At 52.4% G+C, this 15,773-nt stretch overlaps 8 protein-coding genes across 8 annotated transcripts; 3 read left to right on the forward strand and 5 right to left on the reverse strand.

Annotated features, from left to right (window-relative positions):
* Window positions 1–47: 47 nt before the first annotated feature.
* On the forward strand, window positions 48–560 carry N7510_011722 (uncharacterized protein; the record flags this gene model as incomplete). The annotated part of the gene is made up of 1 exon (XM_056983646.1): window positions 48–560. One exon carries the CDS (start codon window positions 48–50, stop codon window positions 558–560), a length of 513 nt encoding a protein of 170 aa, XP_056829140.1.
* A 114-nt stretch (window positions 561–674) lies between these two features.
* Window positions 675–1,742, forward strand: zrfA (high-affinity Zn(2+) transporter ZRT1; the record flags this gene model as incomplete). Its single annotated transcript, XM_056983647.1, has 1 exon — window positions 675–1,742. One exon carries the CDS (start codon window positions 675–677, stop codon window positions 1,740–1,742), a length of 1,068 nt encoding a protein of 355 aa, XP_056829141.1.
* Window positions 1,743–2,511: 769 nt separating this feature from the next.
* Window positions 2,512–3,122, forward strand: N7510_011724 (cytidine deaminase; the record flags this gene model as incomplete). Its single annotated transcript, XM_056983648.1, has 4 exons — window positions 2,512–2,596; window positions 2,653–2,872; window positions 2,949–3,030; window positions 3,081–3,122. The coding sequence occupies 4 exons, from the start codon at window positions 2,512–2,514 to the stop codon at window positions 3,120–3,122; spliced, it is 429 nt and encodes a 142-aa protein (XP_056829142.1).
* A 212-nt stretch (window positions 3,123–3,334) lies between these two features.
* Window positions 3,335–3,966, reverse strand: N7510_011725 (uncharacterized protein; the record flags this gene model as incomplete). Its single annotated transcript, XM_056983649.1, has 2 exons — window positions 3,335–3,883; window positions 3,961–3,966. The coding sequence occupies 2 exons, from the start codon at window positions 3,964–3,966 to the stop codon at window positions 3,335–3,337; spliced, it is 555 nt and encodes a 184-aa protein (XP_056829143.1).
* A 39-nt stretch (window positions 3,967–4,005) lies between these two features.
* Window positions 4,006–7,827, reverse strand: N7510_011726 (vacuolar protein sorting/targeting protein 10; the record flags this gene model as incomplete). Its single annotated transcript, XM_056983650.1, has 1 exon — window positions 4,006–7,827. One exon carries the CDS (start codon window positions 7,825–7,827, stop codon window positions 4,006–4,008), a length of 3,822 nt encoding a protein of 1,273 aa, XP_056829144.1.
* A 907-nt stretch (window positions 7,828–8,734) lies between these two features.
* Window positions 8,735–11,067, reverse strand: N7510_011727 (uncharacterized protein; the record flags this gene model as incomplete). Its single annotated transcript, XM_056983651.1, has 2 exons — window positions 8,735–10,435; window positions 10,489–11,067. 2 exons carry the CDS (start codon window positions 11,065–11,067, stop codon window positions 8,735–8,737), a joined length of 2,280 nt encoding a protein of 759 aa, XP_056829145.1.
* Window positions 11,068–11,544: 477 nt separating this feature from the next.
* On the reverse strand, window positions 11,545–12,813 carry N7510_011728 (Fad binding domain protein; the record flags this gene model as incomplete). The annotated part of the gene is made up of 1 exon (XM_056983652.1): window positions 11,545–12,813. The coding sequence occupies one exon, from the start codon at window positions 12,811–12,813 to the stop codon at window positions 11,545–11,547; it is 1,269 nt and encodes a 422-aa protein (XP_056829146.1).
* Window positions 12,814–13,699: 886 nt separating this feature from the next.
* N7510_011729 (uncharacterized protein) lies at window positions 13,700–15,456 on the reverse strand (the record flags this gene model as incomplete). The annotated part of the gene is made up of 2 exons (XM_056983653.1): window positions 13,700–15,133; window positions 15,397–15,456. 2 exons carry the CDS (start codon window positions 15,454–15,456, stop codon window positions 13,700–13,702), a joined length of 1,494 nt encoding a protein of 497 aa, XP_056829147.1.
* Between the last annotated feature and the right edge of the window lie 317 nt (window positions 15,457–15,773).

Genomic DNA, 15,773 nt, shown 5'->3' on the forward strand with positions numbered 1-15,773 from the left:
ACCACTACTTGGTTTTCCTTTTGATTTGGATTGTTATTTTCGGTTGAATGTGGCTAAGCTGGAGGAAAGCAGTGGCCACAACCCTGCCTTTCATCAGATCATTTAACTCCATTGTGAGAGATGCCTCCAAGGTCCTCGCACCCTCCCAGCAGTGGACCAGTGTCGCCCCAGGGACGAACGGATCCATTTGGCTTGTTTCACCGGAGCTTTTCTGCGGTCTCTGCGAAGTTATTGCTGTTAGCTGCCATGGCATGGCTGGGCAACCTTTCTCGATTCTGCTCAGCATCCAGCTACGGTTGCTGAACCATGAGATCTCGACCGACTTTGAGATGGGCTGTGGAAAGACACAATGCATCGGCTGGTCCATCTGTCTGATGGATCAAGCTTTTTCGTCCCACTACGGGTGCAGGGATAACAAAGACCTGCCCCAACTGGCTCTGGCTCAGCCCTATGGATCCAAATGCGAGCGTCTCATTGCTCGGTCCGCCCACGCGAAGTACCACCGTTTGAACTCCGTGACAGACACCTTGGAAGTTTCTGACCGGCGGCAATGGCCCTAGTCGCCCGGACCGCCCAAGGTCCTCTGGAACATGAGTTTAAAAACACTCGTTGATCCATGACTTTCACGCTCAACCTCCTCTTTTCTAGATTATCATAAAGGTTGACTTACCACCATGCCTATCTTCGATCCCTCCAATGTCAACCTGAACACGGCTAGCCAAGAAGACGTCATCTGCTATCTTACCGTCTCAGGCAACGACTACAATGGACAGCTTGGGGCACGTATCTCCTCCATCTTCGTGATCCTGGTCGTGTCCTCGGTCTTCACGTTCTTCCCGGTGATGTCCAAACGCATGCCAGGATGGAAGATCCCTCACGGCGTCTACCTCTTTGCTCGATACTTTGGAACCGGTGTCATCGTGGCCACCGCATTCATCCATCTGCTCGATCCAGCCTATGAGAACATCGGTCCGGGCAGCTGTGTGGGGGTCTCCGGAAACTGGGGCCAATATTCGTGGTGTGCTGCCATTGTTCTGACGTCTGTTGTCATCATCTTCCTACTGGACCTTGCGGCGGAGGTCTACGTCGAGCAGAAGTACGGCATTCACAAAGACGAAAACGCCACCAGCACCTTCATCAGCCATGAACATCATCTGGATGTGCAGCCGGCACCGGAGGCCACACAGCCCGCGCAGCATTTGAAACGAGCCGACAGTTGGAGATCCGAAGGGGATTCCATGATGGCTGAGCGATCCTTCCGACAGCAGATTGCCGCCTTTCTGCTCCTGGAATTCGGTGTCATCTTCCACTCTGTCATCATCGGTCTCAATCTGGGCGTCACTGGCTCCGAGTTTGCGACTCTGTACCCCGTTTTGGTCTTTCACCAGTCGTTCGAGGGTCTCGGTATTGGGGCCCGGATGTCTGCGATCCCGTTTGGGCGGCACACTTGGCTTCCCTGGATTCTGTGCTCCCTTTACGGTTTGACGACGCCGATTTCCATTGCTATCGGCCTTGGAGTGCGCACGACCTATAACCCGGATTCGAAAACTGCTGCAATAGTGCAGGGTGTGCTGAACGCCGTGTCGGCGGGCATTCTGATCTACAGCGGTCTGGTGGAGCTGTTGGCCCGGGACTTTTTGTTTGATCCGTGTCGTACCAAGCGGCGTTCTCAGTTGCTGTACATGGTATTTTGCACTTTGCTCGGAGCTGGAGTGATGGCACTGCTTGGTAAATGGGCTTAATCTGGGCGATTTTGTGCATACTTGACATGGACAGGTAAGAATGCACTTGGAGGGGTGATTACCTTGCGGCTTGCCCTCGGGAAAACCAATGTTTATTATAGATAGAAGGGCCATAGTCGCGGCCAACCTGTATAAGAAAACTTAATGGTATTATTCCTTGTAGTAGCTAAATTAAGCGATAAGGCTTTCATCCCATACGGTACATATCTGCACTCTCCGGCTAGTTCAGTTCTCTGGGTAAATGAAGTGTCACTGCGGCCTTACTCCGGGGAAATAGGGGCACAGGTAGAGTCCGTATCGCGTTGGGGGAGTGGATCGACTACGAGTACCTGGTGCTGGCCACCCAGTCGTCTGCTAAGCTGCCGTCTAGAGTTGGTCAACAGTAAGGAAATCAAAGTATACAGGTTATTCGAGATGAACAGAAGAGAATACAGCAAGCCAACGACATCGTTATCGTGGGTGGTGTTCCTGCCAGTATTGAGCTTTGTTAAAATCTCGGTGCCGATAACTATATATATATCTGGACCCCGTGGACGAATTAATTTATTTGCTAAATATTTTCAAGCCTGTAGCAAACCAACATGTTTTACTAGAACCCATCTGGTCAATACGACCGGAATTGGGATGGTAAGCCAGCGAGAGTAATAACATGTCCCGACATAGATCACACAAAACCGGGTGCCATCGGCTATCGGAGGGCGGTTGATATCACAAACCTCACCGTGTCACCTTCACGTTGAACGAACCTCTCCCACCCACCTCATCAGCAATGCCGCCCGTTCCCAACCCCGTCACAGCCCAGGAGCTGGAAATTCTCTCCACCAAGGCCATTGCGGCCAAAGAGCTCGCCTACTGTTTGTTTGCCACAACCCACCCAGCCTTCATCACAACCGCTAACTCTCTCTCCAAGGCGAATATTCCAAATTCCGTGTCGGAGCTTGTATCCTTACGACGTCGGGGGAATTCATCGTTGGCGCCAACGTTGAAAACGTCTCGTACCCCGTCGGGACGTGCGCAGAGCGTGTCGCCTTCGGTACGGCCATCGTCGCGGGCCACCGCGACTTCAAGGCCATCGCGGTCGCTACGGATATCAAGCCTGGAGCGTCGCCCTGTGGAATGTGCAGACAATTGTACGTTTCTCTCCTCTCTCTCTCTCTCTTTTTCTATCCCTCTCCCCGATTATTGGTCCTCATCTCATTCTGCCAGTATGCGCGAATTCACCACGCCTTCGTTCCCCGTCTACATGTATGACGGCGACGGCAAACACACCGTAATGACGATGGGCGAGGTATGTTCTTGATCTGGGTCCGTTTTGTCCAGATTTACTAACAGCTCCAGCTTCTGCCGAATTCATTTGGACCGAACGATTTGCCTCGGTGAGGAATGTTATCTAGAAGAAAAGCGATCTATTCGCGTCGTGAAGACTGCCGCGGTCTCTCGATATGCGTACAAAAATGCAAGAACCAAAGAAAAAAAAATTGACCTAAAAGAACATGGCCGGCTCGTAATGTCACATCAGCAGATCAAAATTCACCCAAGCAAAAACCCGTCCCCTGCAAAGCCATACTACATAGCCAGCAGGGAACACAGGTCTACGCCTCGTCCTCTTCTTCGTCCACGCCTAGCAATTCATCTTCGTCATCCACCACATGCGCATAGTCGCCCCGACGCGCAGCAAATGATCCACGCGTGGAGTACGGTCGCTGGTAGCCCCGGCTCCGGGCACGCATGTAGCCCGTGCCGCTCCGCCAGAGACTCATGACCAGCAGAGGTAGTGCCTGGGCGACTGCCACGACACCCGCAATAATCACGACCGGCACCTTGATCAACACCGAGTCTCGGGAGAACAGTCCCTGAGACGAAGATGCCGAATCACCCAACCGGATCTGGCCGAACTTGCCGTCCCACCGTGTGTAGACGTAGTATCCGGCTACCGCAGCGGCGGCGAACGGAATCACGATGGCGAAAAATAGTCCCACGCCGCTGATACCGTGCTTCTTCTGGTACTCTTCCTCCTTGTTGGGACAGGCATGCGAGACGGACTGATCATATTGCACACCGCCCTCGCAGGTCGTCAACGGGATTCGTCGATACCCTGTCGGTTCCCAGTACTCGACCAAGTCGGTATCTTCTTTGCATTGCTCCGAATGGTCAGGCTTAGGTAGACCCGGTACCAAGGCGCAGCTGCCATCTTTCTGCAGCTCGTAGTTGTAATCACTGCCATATCGTTAGTTTCAAGTCTTTCAGAAACAAAATCTTAAACTCACCATTCAAAGTCGGACCGGGTACAAGTGCAGTTCTTCCCAATGCTATGAACGTGTGGGTCGCGCCAGGTGTTCCAACAGTTGGCCTTGGGGTCCTTGCGATGATACTGCTCGACATGACCAAACAAGCAATTGCCCTCCTGGAGCGGATGCTTGGGCGTCCACAGGATATAATCACTCTTCCCGCCTTCCTCGTCCAGATCGCACGTCCGATCCCGCAGGCTATTAAAGTCGAGGCTGATGGTCTTGTATGTGCCCGACTTGGAGCTCTTGCCCCAAAGGAGGAAACGCCTCGAGACATCAGAGGGAACCGTGGTGATCTCATCGATTACCATGTCTTCATTCGAAAACGTAAATTCCTTCCACGAGTTGCCTTCATCCAGACTGTAATAGCCAATGGTCGCCGCCTTGCCGTCTGGAACGAGCACAATCACTGAGCCGGCAGCACCGTACTCCCATTGATATCGTCCCTTCTTAGCGCATTTCCAGGTGATTCCGCCATCTGTGGTAATGAACGTGTCCGCTTCGTCTTTGTCCGTCAAATGGTCACCAACGTTGCCGAGGCCAATCATCATCCCGATAGCGGATGGGGAGGAGAAAGTATCCCGAGGATCACTGCGCTCCGTAAAGCTATGGAGATGCAACGCGCAGTTTTCCGTGCCCTCACCCTCCGTCACACTGCACGCGAATTTCTTGCCATCCGCGTCTTTAGTGGGAGGTGCCAGTAGTGCCCACTCAGCACCATCGTTGTGAGTTATCATGGACCGGAGCTTCTTCGACGTCCCCTTCTTTTCCACGTCGTCAACGTTAGCCACGACGTTCACCACAGCAACACCCTCGAGACCTGCCATTCGCTCGAAATCAACATAACCGGCCAGGTCCCGGTTGACCGCACTGATGCTGAGAACAAAAGACGTCCCGTTGCTGTTGCTCTTGACCAAAGGGCCATATCCAGCGCCCTCATTGACCGTCACATGCAGGAAAATAGCATGGGTGGAGCTTGAGAGCACCGTGTACGCAGGTACATTGAGATTGAAGGGGAAGTGGGCGGCGGCGAAGATGTTGCCGTCCAAGCTCGAGCTGGCGTTCAAGTACTTGGGATTATTCGGGGAGAACGAGGCGACGACAATGAATTCCTCCATCAAGGCAAAGCCAGTGATATTGTTGAAAAGAACCGTTGGCTCCTTTTCGAAGTTGTCATCGCTGGACAGCAGTTGCTGGTTTTGTTTGAGCTTGTTCTCATTCTCGTACTGTCCACAAAGAATGCGTTCATCGTCCTCCTTGCCATTTTTGCGGCTCACAAATTCGCACCGGCCGACGGAGTCAAGAAGAAACGTCCATTCACCCTCACCGCGATGCTTGCTGATATAGGCCTTGGAGTAGTAGCTGTCCCTATCACGACCACCGGCATGCCCAGTCCACATAAGCCAATTCTTGTTGTGCTCGTGGAAACTTAGGGGGAACAACCCAGCCTCCCTTGTTGGCGGCAAAGGAGCCTCAAACTTCTTAATCTCGGATAGACCCCGGTCATAGGTGTAGTAGACCGTCTCGCTTTCTGTGAGGAAGAAGGCTGCCTCGTTGTGATGAGGGTGCCGGATGATCTGCGTGATCTGCTCCGACTTTTTCAAAGGGCGCTCCCAGGTCTGGCCGTGGTCGTGTGAGATGTGAAGTTCCCCTTGCTCGGTGAGCATGACAATTGTCTCATCCGACCCCGAATTACTCGCTTGGCGTTCGAGATAGAAGAATTGCTTCCACTTGGCCGGAAGCTCTTGTTCATACGATGCGACTTTCCCGTCCGGGACAGGTGTGTCCGTGAAATTGCCGCACGACCGCGAAACTTCGCCCTCCAGGTCCTCGCCACCTTTGCATCCGTTGCCGGGAATCAGGCGCCAGCCGGACGGCCCCTTGTAGTTGTCATTGGAATCTTTGCATTTACCAGCCGGGGGTTTCAAGGACATGGTAGGGATGCAGCTTTCTCCATCTTCACTGCGAACAAAGTTGTAATCGCATTCAAAGTCTTCCTTCGTACACTCGCACTGCGTGAACGTAGCATTTTGTTTCGAGAACGGTTCTTTCACAAAACAATCGGCATCGGATTTCCGGCGCCGGAAGGTCTGAACTTGGCCCATCACGCAATCCGGCTCGCCATTATCGTCGAGACGGGCCACCCAATCTTCGAAATCGTCATCTGGGTCACACTTGCGTTCGTGTAGACCGTCAAAATCAACGGAATAGACCATAGGTCGGGGATCGTCGTCAGTCGAAAGGGCGACAAGTACAAATATCAGACTCGTAGAATCCGGTGTTGTCCTTAGAGAGAGGGGCACAATATTGTGGTCTAATTTGATATGCTCCCAGTCCTTTCCGTGGTTGATAGAAAACATCACCTTGTTAGTCTTCTCATCGGGGATAGCAATGATCACTCCTCCCTGGTCACCAAACGCATAGAGGTGCGGGCCCTTGAGCGCTTGTAGCCAAGTGAGCCCCCCATCGTCCGAGACAAACGTATCGCCATCATCGTACTTCTCGAGTTGCTTGCCAGTGTTTCCCACGCCCATCACGAGGCCCGGTGCGGGACTGGAGAAGATCCGATTCACGGTTTTCCCTAGTTGTCGGTAACTCGTCATGGAATGGAGATGTAGCGGCTCCTTGCCGACCTTGAGTTCCTGGAATGTTCTTCCATCATCGAAACTGATGCTGCTGACGACATTCTTCTTCTTCGTTTCGGAGCCTTCGATGTCCTTCCAGTTTTTGACAGTATTGACAATGACTATGCCCTGGATATCGGCGACTTTCTCAAAATCCACCCATCCTTCGTATCGATTGGTGTGCTCGATGTTGCGTGTAAAATAGGTCCCGTTGGAGTTGGACGTAAACAGAACACCCATGCTACCATAACTGGTGGAGCCAAGGACGTCAACCTGCATACTGTATTCCGTACTCTCCAATAGCGTGAAGCCGTTCTCCTCCAGACGATGTCCGTCGAATTCCGCCCGATGCCACATGACCGAGTCGTCGCTTACGAACAGGGCCTTTTCATCGGTACCCCGAGACTGAACCAGGGCCACGAGATACTTCTTCACCGAGCCGATATCACCGACACCGCTGACCGTCTGACCCTCCTTCAGTTTCACCTCTGTGCCCTCACCGTTATGGAAGAAGTCGTCGGTGTAGACCAAGCGTTCACCGTTACCGCGCTTCAATGGCGGGACCAAGCAAAGGATTCGGGTTTTAATGGAGCTTGGGACGTCGACATTTCGTCCAAATTCGCGAGTGCTGGCCGCCCACGTGCACCGATCGGCCCTCTCCCTAAGCAGTTTTGGCTTCGTCTTGAAATTATCCGTGGTATATAAGGTGATCCCCTGGCAGAGGCCGGGAAACAGGCATTCCTCACCTCGGAAGATCACCATGTTGGAATCGTGGGAGTTGAAATTCAGAGGTTCGGGTCCAGGGAGTGCTGGAGCATCAAAGGACCTCCATGTCTTTGCCTGGTCGGTGGTGACCCAGTGTCGGCCATTTCTGCCGAGTGCGTAGGCACAATGGTCATCGAAAGGGTGTGGAAAGATGGTGTGGACTGCGCCAGTCATGCCTTTCTCCTCAGGCTTTTCCCAAGTCTTGCCGCCATCGAATGACGTGTGGAGATTATTATTCTTCATCTCCCAGAGTACGATTGTCTCGGTCCCCTCAAAGTAGAACAGGGCCCCGGGCGGGCCGTCGAATTCCTTGGGCGAGACATTGGGCTTGTAATCCTTTGCCGCTGCTGACTGGAACGTGTAGGCCAGCAGCAGGCTCAGCGTAAGCAGCAGCCACCGAGGCGTCATGGCTGCTGGGTCTCGGGCATCTGTTGGGGGGTAATCGCGTCGAGTGTAGCTATAGAGCTGCCTGCGGGTCGCGGATCAAGCCGGAAGACGGCGAGGGTGAATCGTTGAGGGGGTAGGAGAGAATCACAAGCCAATGGATGAAGGAAGGGAACCGAGTCCCGTAAAGAATTGCAGCGAGACAAAAGGCGTGAGATGAGGTAGAAGACTGCGTGAGGAAGATGTGAGAGCGGCGTCGTGGCCTAGAGCTCCGGCGGTCACGTGCAGACTCGTCATCGCCAAGCACGCAGTATACAGAACGTCTCAAAGTTGGTGTCACCACATACACTCTTCGATTCTTTCACAGCCACTAATGTCAAGACGCACTAGGTCATAGATCGAGTTTGTCCGGAACCCGCCCCTGTCAACAGTGTAATGTGTTTTGCAGAAGAAAATTACCAGGGCGGCAGCAGGTTGTAATCGCGCGTACCTTTAATACACCCGACATCCCAATTGCGGTTGCAGCTTTTCTACGACGTAAGCATTCATCGATTTACACTACTCCTACCCTTGCATACTTTCCATCCTGGACTTTAACAGTTCTATATATTCTAGCTGCTAATGAGCCAGTTTGCCGGATTTTGGACGCTGACCGTCACTGTGTGATTAAAATTGTAGCTGCAACGTATCGTCCAGAGGGCTCAAAGGCATGAGGTAAGGACTGGGCACAAAGATAATGCATAGGTTACAATACGAATTTGTCCATCCAAAACTATACTTGTAACAGTTCAGTGGGACTCGCTTGCAGAATGCCGCAATCAATCCAAGGGAGTAGGCGATAATGTTGGTGGGAAGTCCCAGAAGCTGAAAGAATCAAAATTAAATTCCGATGCCTGGAATTTGTCAACGAAGGAGATGTATATTAGAGGATTCAAGAACTGACCCAAAAACCCGGGCTTAAGCTCGACGCTATGGCACCCTCAGAACTCGAACGATTCATGTCTTCATCGGCCAGTGTCCCATCAGTACTAGCATTATTCATTTCATGAGCAATGAACTCCTGAAGAGAGGACCGGCAGGTCCGCATGCTCTTTAGAAGAGCTTGTCGAATCACAGCATTCTTTCCCGAGTCTCCATGGTGCGCGGCCTGGGCTTGGGCAAGTATTCCGCTTAAGAGACAGTACCGTTTCATGCTTGGTATTCCGGCTGATATACTTTGACAAAGAATGGATTGTATGCGTTCGAGTGCCAGTACCAGTGGCGCACGGGTATATTGCGCCATTTGGTCGATGGCACCGGGCGCTTCTTCATTTAAGCATGTAGGTTCCCGGGACAGTGTTTCTTCGGTTTGCAGCATGAGCTCTAGTCCGATAGTGACTATCACGTCTTCAGAAAAGGGCCCTTTGAATAGGCCCGCGCCAGAGAGACAGAGCCGGTGGAAATCTTGTGTTGCTTGCTGAGATATGGTGTCGGGGCTATTGGGGTTCTCAGCGTATGACGCGATCACTAAAGCAGAGTCAAGGCTGAGCTTGCGAGAGAGATAGAAAAGTGGGTCTTGGATGGCCTTCAGAGCGAATGGTCGGTAATGGTTTAGCAGAGTACGGTGGAGAAGAGTGTTGAGAAGCCGGTAGTGGAACAGAGTTGGACCAGAATCGGACCCGGCCGTCTGTGCAAAGTAGCCGTGGAAAAGCTCCGCGAGTTCATTGGAGGCTGTGCGCAACTCTGTGCCACAGTCCAGCGCTGCCTCATATGACTGGTCGTTATTGCAGTCATTGAGGACTTGGGATATATGCAAACGGGTTGAAAAGGAACGTAGAAGGGCGATCTGCAACGCCGAGCTTGTGTATCTGTCCTTGGGCTTTGGTGATGGAAGACTTTTGGAGCATTTAGCAAAGTCCTCATCATTCAAGTTGGATGGCGGCTTTGTGTCAAATCCGTGAAGCGTCAGAAGAGGAGGCATAGATACGTCACTTGAGAATTGCACGTTCAATTCAAGTATGGTGACCCATATACGCCGCCTCATTTCTCCTTCGAAAGGAGATATGGACGGAAAGTGCCCTGGATCTCGATGGAGACCTTGACCCATTGCAAGCCGCAACAGCGAGCCCGCTGAGTTCCATGTCGCCTGCTTATCTATTGCGTAAGCGTGGCGGCAGAGAAGCAGCAGGCAATGAACTTGCAAAGCCTCGAGATTCCTAGTTTCTTTGGAAGTCGGGCCGGTTAACCACCATTGTGCTGCATGGACCCAACGCCGGATGGGTAAACGGAGATCATTGGTTGGCCCCGGGTTGGAGTGAAATATAGATCCAATGGCAAGGACTAAAAGCAGCTTCAATAAGAATGCCTTGGACGCCGACTGGGTGTGTTTCCAGAATTTTGCATAATCTTCGTAGAAAGAAGGTATATGTAGAACTCTGAATGTAATTTCTAATGTCCGTAGATAGCACTTGACGAGCTGGTCGCATTCGTCTTTCGGCGGTAGATCCTCTAGCAAGCATGGGACCGGATCGATCAGCGGCGGTGCCTGCCAGCTTTTGATGATAGATCTCATCGAATGAGTTTCCCGAAGTAAGTTACCGACGTCGGTTTCGGCATGACTAGCTGTCCTACGAAAGTCGCGGAGGTAATGAAGCTAACAGCCGTTAATGAAGCGAAACCCCTCCACTCCGCTGACTCGATAATTACCTGTTGGAACATATGGGCCCAATGTGTGCTCCCGAAAAACTCAGTCTTATCACCCTGGAATTTCAAAAATGGGACCAGGGGGGGGATCAAGGTCCGTGATGAAGGCTGTCGATCCGGTCTGCTGTTCCGCTCCAGCTCGTTCACGCGATTATCAAGTTCATTCAGAAGGTGGGTTATTCCCGATATGTCATCTTTCGTATATCGACAATCGCGACTAGGATTTGCGGGAATCCCATGTTCCAAGTTTTCGACCCTATCCTGAAGCATACGCACACTGTGTTCGAACTGGGCTGGTCGGGCACCGTCGACATAGCCATTCCTAGCATCGAGAGATGCCCTCTGAGTACAAGGGACCCGCAATTCAGGTTCATCCTCGTCAATTGCAGACGACCCAAGCCGAGCATCCAGGACGGCCTTCCCTTCATGGACATATGAGCATGCTAAGGCTGGTCGGGTCTTCCTGCATGGTCCGCAAGGCATCTCCCGATCGCATCGGACCTTGCGCCGACGGCATTGCTCGCACGACAACGCGGGGCGCCGTCGCTTGCGGGAAAAGGACGGCGTATCGTGGTTGGTCATTGTAATCAGTGCGCAGTGACACCTTTTTCTCCAGGTAGGGGGTTTGGGGACTCGTGTTAGGGGTTGGACAAATTCGGCAAATCCACGTCGGTCTTCCGCTGAATTCCCGAAAATCCCGGGTCAGTGCGGTTCCCCGGTCGTGCCCTTTGCGGTTTTACTTATTTGAGCGAGTGAGATGCACCGCAATTGAAAAGTAATAGAGCTATCGAAAAAAAAAGAATCTCGGATAATTTACAGAAAGAGAAGTCCTTTTCTAGTTGAGTGCGTTCCACCTTCGCTTTCTGCAAACAAGATCTCTCCGTGGATCCAGCTGCTCTCTTCATAACCGTAATGTGATATAAAAGTTCGTATTGCCAGTTCCATCAACCGAAGATCGTCTGCAAGCGCAGTAATACGTGTATCGCTTACTTCTCTCAAACATGGAATGGAATCTTCATTCTTGTATGAAACAGTTGTGCTATTCCCGTCAACTCCAGCCTAATCCCTCAGGATCTCTTCATACTCCGGTAGGTCCCACCCCTTCACCGGTTGATCCAAAAGTAGTCCGCCCAGTAGATCCAGCCTCAAGTATGATGCCAGCCACATGAGCCAATACAAAATGGCGATGGTGAAAGGCGACCACTGTATCCTGTCGAAAACACTTGGATCACCAACACCCTTTTGTATTTGGCTCATGAAGGGCCGAAACTTGGTATCGTAAGCCTGGAATGCTTTTACATGACAGTCCTTCGTTTCTTCACTTTGATCATCAGGGCGTCCACAATGTCTCCCAATTTCTCCAGCTAAGATATAAGCACCAACCATAGCACTAGAAGTGCCCATGCCCGTACTTGCTGAAGGACAGGAAGCGGCATCTCCAAGGAGCACCACGCGGCTTTGATACCACGGATCCAACTTAACGAGACCCTGACACTCACAGTAGAAGTCCTCGGCTTCCATAAGCGACTCTAAGATCTTGTCTACCTGCCACCCCGCGCCTCGAAAAACCTCTGCAAAAGCCTTCTTTTCCTCGCCAATATCTCCTCTCTGAACACTTTTGAGTCGTTCGGTGACGCTCTTGCCGGTCAAATAAACTTGGATCTTTTGCGAATCATGCCTTCGAGTCAAAACGAACCGTCCCTCCGGCGCAATGTACGATGTGGCGATGTACTCCTCTCCTTCTCTCATTGGCTGAGGAATCGTAAAGTATGCGACGTACTCGTCGAACGGGTGAAAAGCGTCCACAACGCCGGAGCCAAGCATCATCTTGCGGGTGCGTGATCTTTGGCCGTCAGCACCGACGAGAATGTCGAACCAGTCTGTCTTCCCATTTGTGAATCGGACCTTAAGACTGCCACCTTTTTCTTCGAATTTCTCGATCGAGATACCAAAGACATATTTCACCCGGTCTTTCGCAACATTGTACATAATCCGGCAGAGATATCCCCTCATTATCTCGAAGTCACTGGTAAAGCTTTGCGACCCTTTTCCGGATTTGTTTGCAGGAAAGAAGGCCCGCCGTCTCCCTAAACTGTCGACCATCTGCATGCCCTGCTCCGGAACAGCATGGGAACGAAAGGCGCTCTCGAGACCCATGCGCTTTAAAACCTCAATTCCATGACCCCGTAGATCTAGCTGGAGGCCGCTGGTTCGGAGATTGGGGAATCGTTCGACAATGGTGATCTCATGGCCGAGCTTGGAGAGCCAGAAAGCGAGGGCATTGCCGGCGATCCCTGCACCGCTGATGAGGACTTTTAATCGCGCCATTTTCTGTTAGTTGTTATGGGCTCTTCAATCGTGATTAAGCTATCACCGAAGCCGCTCAGCTCCTGTCAAGATGACTGAGACAGGGATATCATCCAAGAAAGACTTCCGTGTACTGACGTCCAACCATCAATATCTTAGATTTGTGAGAGTTTAAAAAAAAAACTGCTAATAGGAACTCTTGAGAGGGGTCCCACAAGACGGCCCATTATTATAACAAGGCTACCAATTTGAATATAGCGAAGACCGAATAAGGCGAAGACCGAATAGTAAAGACCGAATATAGCGGAGACCGACGATAACGGAAGGCTCTAGGAGACGGTAAATGACTATTTGATCAAATATCGGGCGTTGCAGAGGCGAAATAACCTGTCGCGGCAGGAAGCAATATAGCGAGAGGCCAGATCATGCGTATCATGCGAATGCCTGTCTAGTTAACCTTTTTTTAAAGCTGGACATCTCCCGATGACACTCTATCAATACAGTGACCCAGATATAGACTAGCCCATCTTGGCATTAGTGGCTGAGAAGGAACCGGAGAGGGTAACTAAGTGGTGACAACGGTTTCGGGACGTACTACTGTGCGAGAAGCATGATGTATTCTTTATACGATGATTATTGTGGTAGCCAATAATATTTGAAATAGGTTCAATGCACCAAGGAGTAGATGTTCGAAGCAGCATATATACAGGGCGCCGCAGGCACAATACATAGTAACAAGGCCGGCCAGGAGAAGTAAACCCATCGCTGCCGATGACAACATCCTTCACAGATAAGAATAACAATAGACGCCATGGATGTGAAAAGAAACTCGCACGCTCAAATGACAGACGGCACTCAACAGTGTAGGGTATTTTTTAAGGAATGGAAAAAAAAAATAGAAAAAAAATCAGGGTATTCTTTTACGCAGCTTCTTCCACATCTTCTTCACAACGTGGTCATCCAGGTCCTCCCAGATTGACACACTGCGGTCCGCGGGTGGTAGCTCTGCCAGCCGCAGGGGATCTTCCGTGGAAGATGCTGACGGAGTGGGCGACTCGGTGCGCAGATCGGGTCGCGTCAGCGTCATTTTCAGGGTCATCTCACGGTTGCCAGGGAGTCGCTGCGGCCGCAGCGCTGGTTTTGATCCCGGAAGCCATGACTGGCATTTCTGTACGGATTGCGGCGGAGTGGGTGCCATCTGTTGCGGATGGGATGTGGGTGTTTCCTGCATCTGCTGCGGCGGCGCAGGTTCTTCTTCCACCGGCTCGCCGGGGCTCCCCACGACAGATCCATCGTCGTCTTCGAAGAACGTGCCATAGTCACGGGAGGGTCGAGCGACCTTCTCGACACTGGGCTCTGGGGCCACATTCTCTTTATTGTTGTTGGAGTCGTCCTTCTGGTCCACAGCGGGAAATCCAAACTCTATGGCTTCATCAAACTTTTGCGGAGATGCTAGATAAACGCGCAACTTCAGCCGAGCGTCCGGATCCTGATAATACTGCGCCGCGGGATCGATACTCGAGGTGGACGACTTGGGGATGTGCTGGACTGATCGATGGCGAGATGCTTGACGAGAGCCCGGCCGAGACATGGAGTGCCGGTTGTTCAGCATGGAGAGAGGTTGGGCAGAGTGACTGGAATCCGGCAGGGGGCGAGACATGGACAGCGCCGGTTTGCGCATAAAAGAGCTGGTGAAGGACATGGAGCGGCGGAAGGAAGGTCGCCGGCGACTGCCCGGCTTCACGGCCGAACTAGCGACATGGGAATGGTACTCATCCAAGGACAGATCGAGATCTCCATCCTCGTCCAGCCAGCGGCAGCTGTCGTAGAATGAGTTGTCCATATTTTCGGTCGACTCGTTGTCCGACTCGTCGTCCGACGAATCCCAGAAGACGGCAGAGTGATTCGAAACGGGCAATGTCGACTCCGAGGGGAGACTGTCAATGGACCGACGGCGGTGATTTTGGTCGCGACGGTAAAAGGCCTGGTCGGCGGCGTCAAGGATGACGCTCTCCCGGTAGGCACGACGCAGCCTCCGGCGCTCTTCAGGGGAGAACAATTGTTGTTGCAATTTAGCGGGCAGAGCGCGGAAGCATTGCGAGTCTGCCTGAGTGGCCAGGTGGGCCAATTGATGGGAACCCGGTTTTCGCAGCTTCCTGGGGTGACGGGAGAAGGAAGAAGATTGTTTCAGGGCTCGCCGGGCGGGCACTCGCGGATGGAGGGGGCCAGGCCCCCGAGAGTGGGCGAGGCGATAGGCGCGGCCATGAGGCTGGCAGCAGGCAGGGGAACCGTGATCGCTTTGGTCTAGCCGGATCCGCAAGCGCTCGACATTCGAGAAGAACTGTATGGAGCGTCAGCGGTGAACAGTGGAGCGGCCAGTGGATCCGAGCGGTGCGAGGACGCCAATGCCCGTGAGCAACGGCGTCCAACGGGGGCCGCCATGGATGATAGCGTGGGCGATAGTAGTTAGCCAGCTCCACCGCGAGTGTTCAGGGGCGCTGTCACAAAAGGACGGTTGCCTCTCCGGCCACTTCTGGGCAAATCCTCCGGGACTATTTGTTGACGGGAACTCCACCAACCAAGAGAAAGAGGAAGGAGCCTTACCTTGCGTCTGACGGCGGGTGGGAGAGACTCGAAGTCCTCGGTCATCATGGGGGAGGGCATAGTTAAGAATGATCGAGTGGTTGGTCGGTATAGAGAGGGGAACCGGGGGAAACTTAGGGCTGGGATGGGGTCGAGGTATAGAGTGAATCACCAGTTCTATCCAACACCCAGCGTGCTTATCACCCAAGGGCCCTCCAGATAATATATACCTGCGCTGATGCGGCGTTTACAAAGATGTCCAGAGCGATGCCCGACATGTAGCACTGACCCTGCCAAGATGTGATGTGATACGAGATCTATTCCTAGACCTGTCACTTCTGCGATCCCTTTGTGACCAGTCACGAACGGTTTGTTCTCGAGCTAGCATCGGTCATGAA

This window comes from Penicillium lagena (genome assembly GCF_028827675.1).
Source record: "Penicillium lagena strain IBT 129212 chromosome Unknown utg000008l_segment0_segment0, whole genome shotgun sequence".
Taxonomy (NCBI): domain Eukaryota; kingdom Fungi; phylum Ascomycota; class Eurotiomycetes; order Eurotiales; family Aspergillaceae; genus Penicillium; species Penicillium lagena.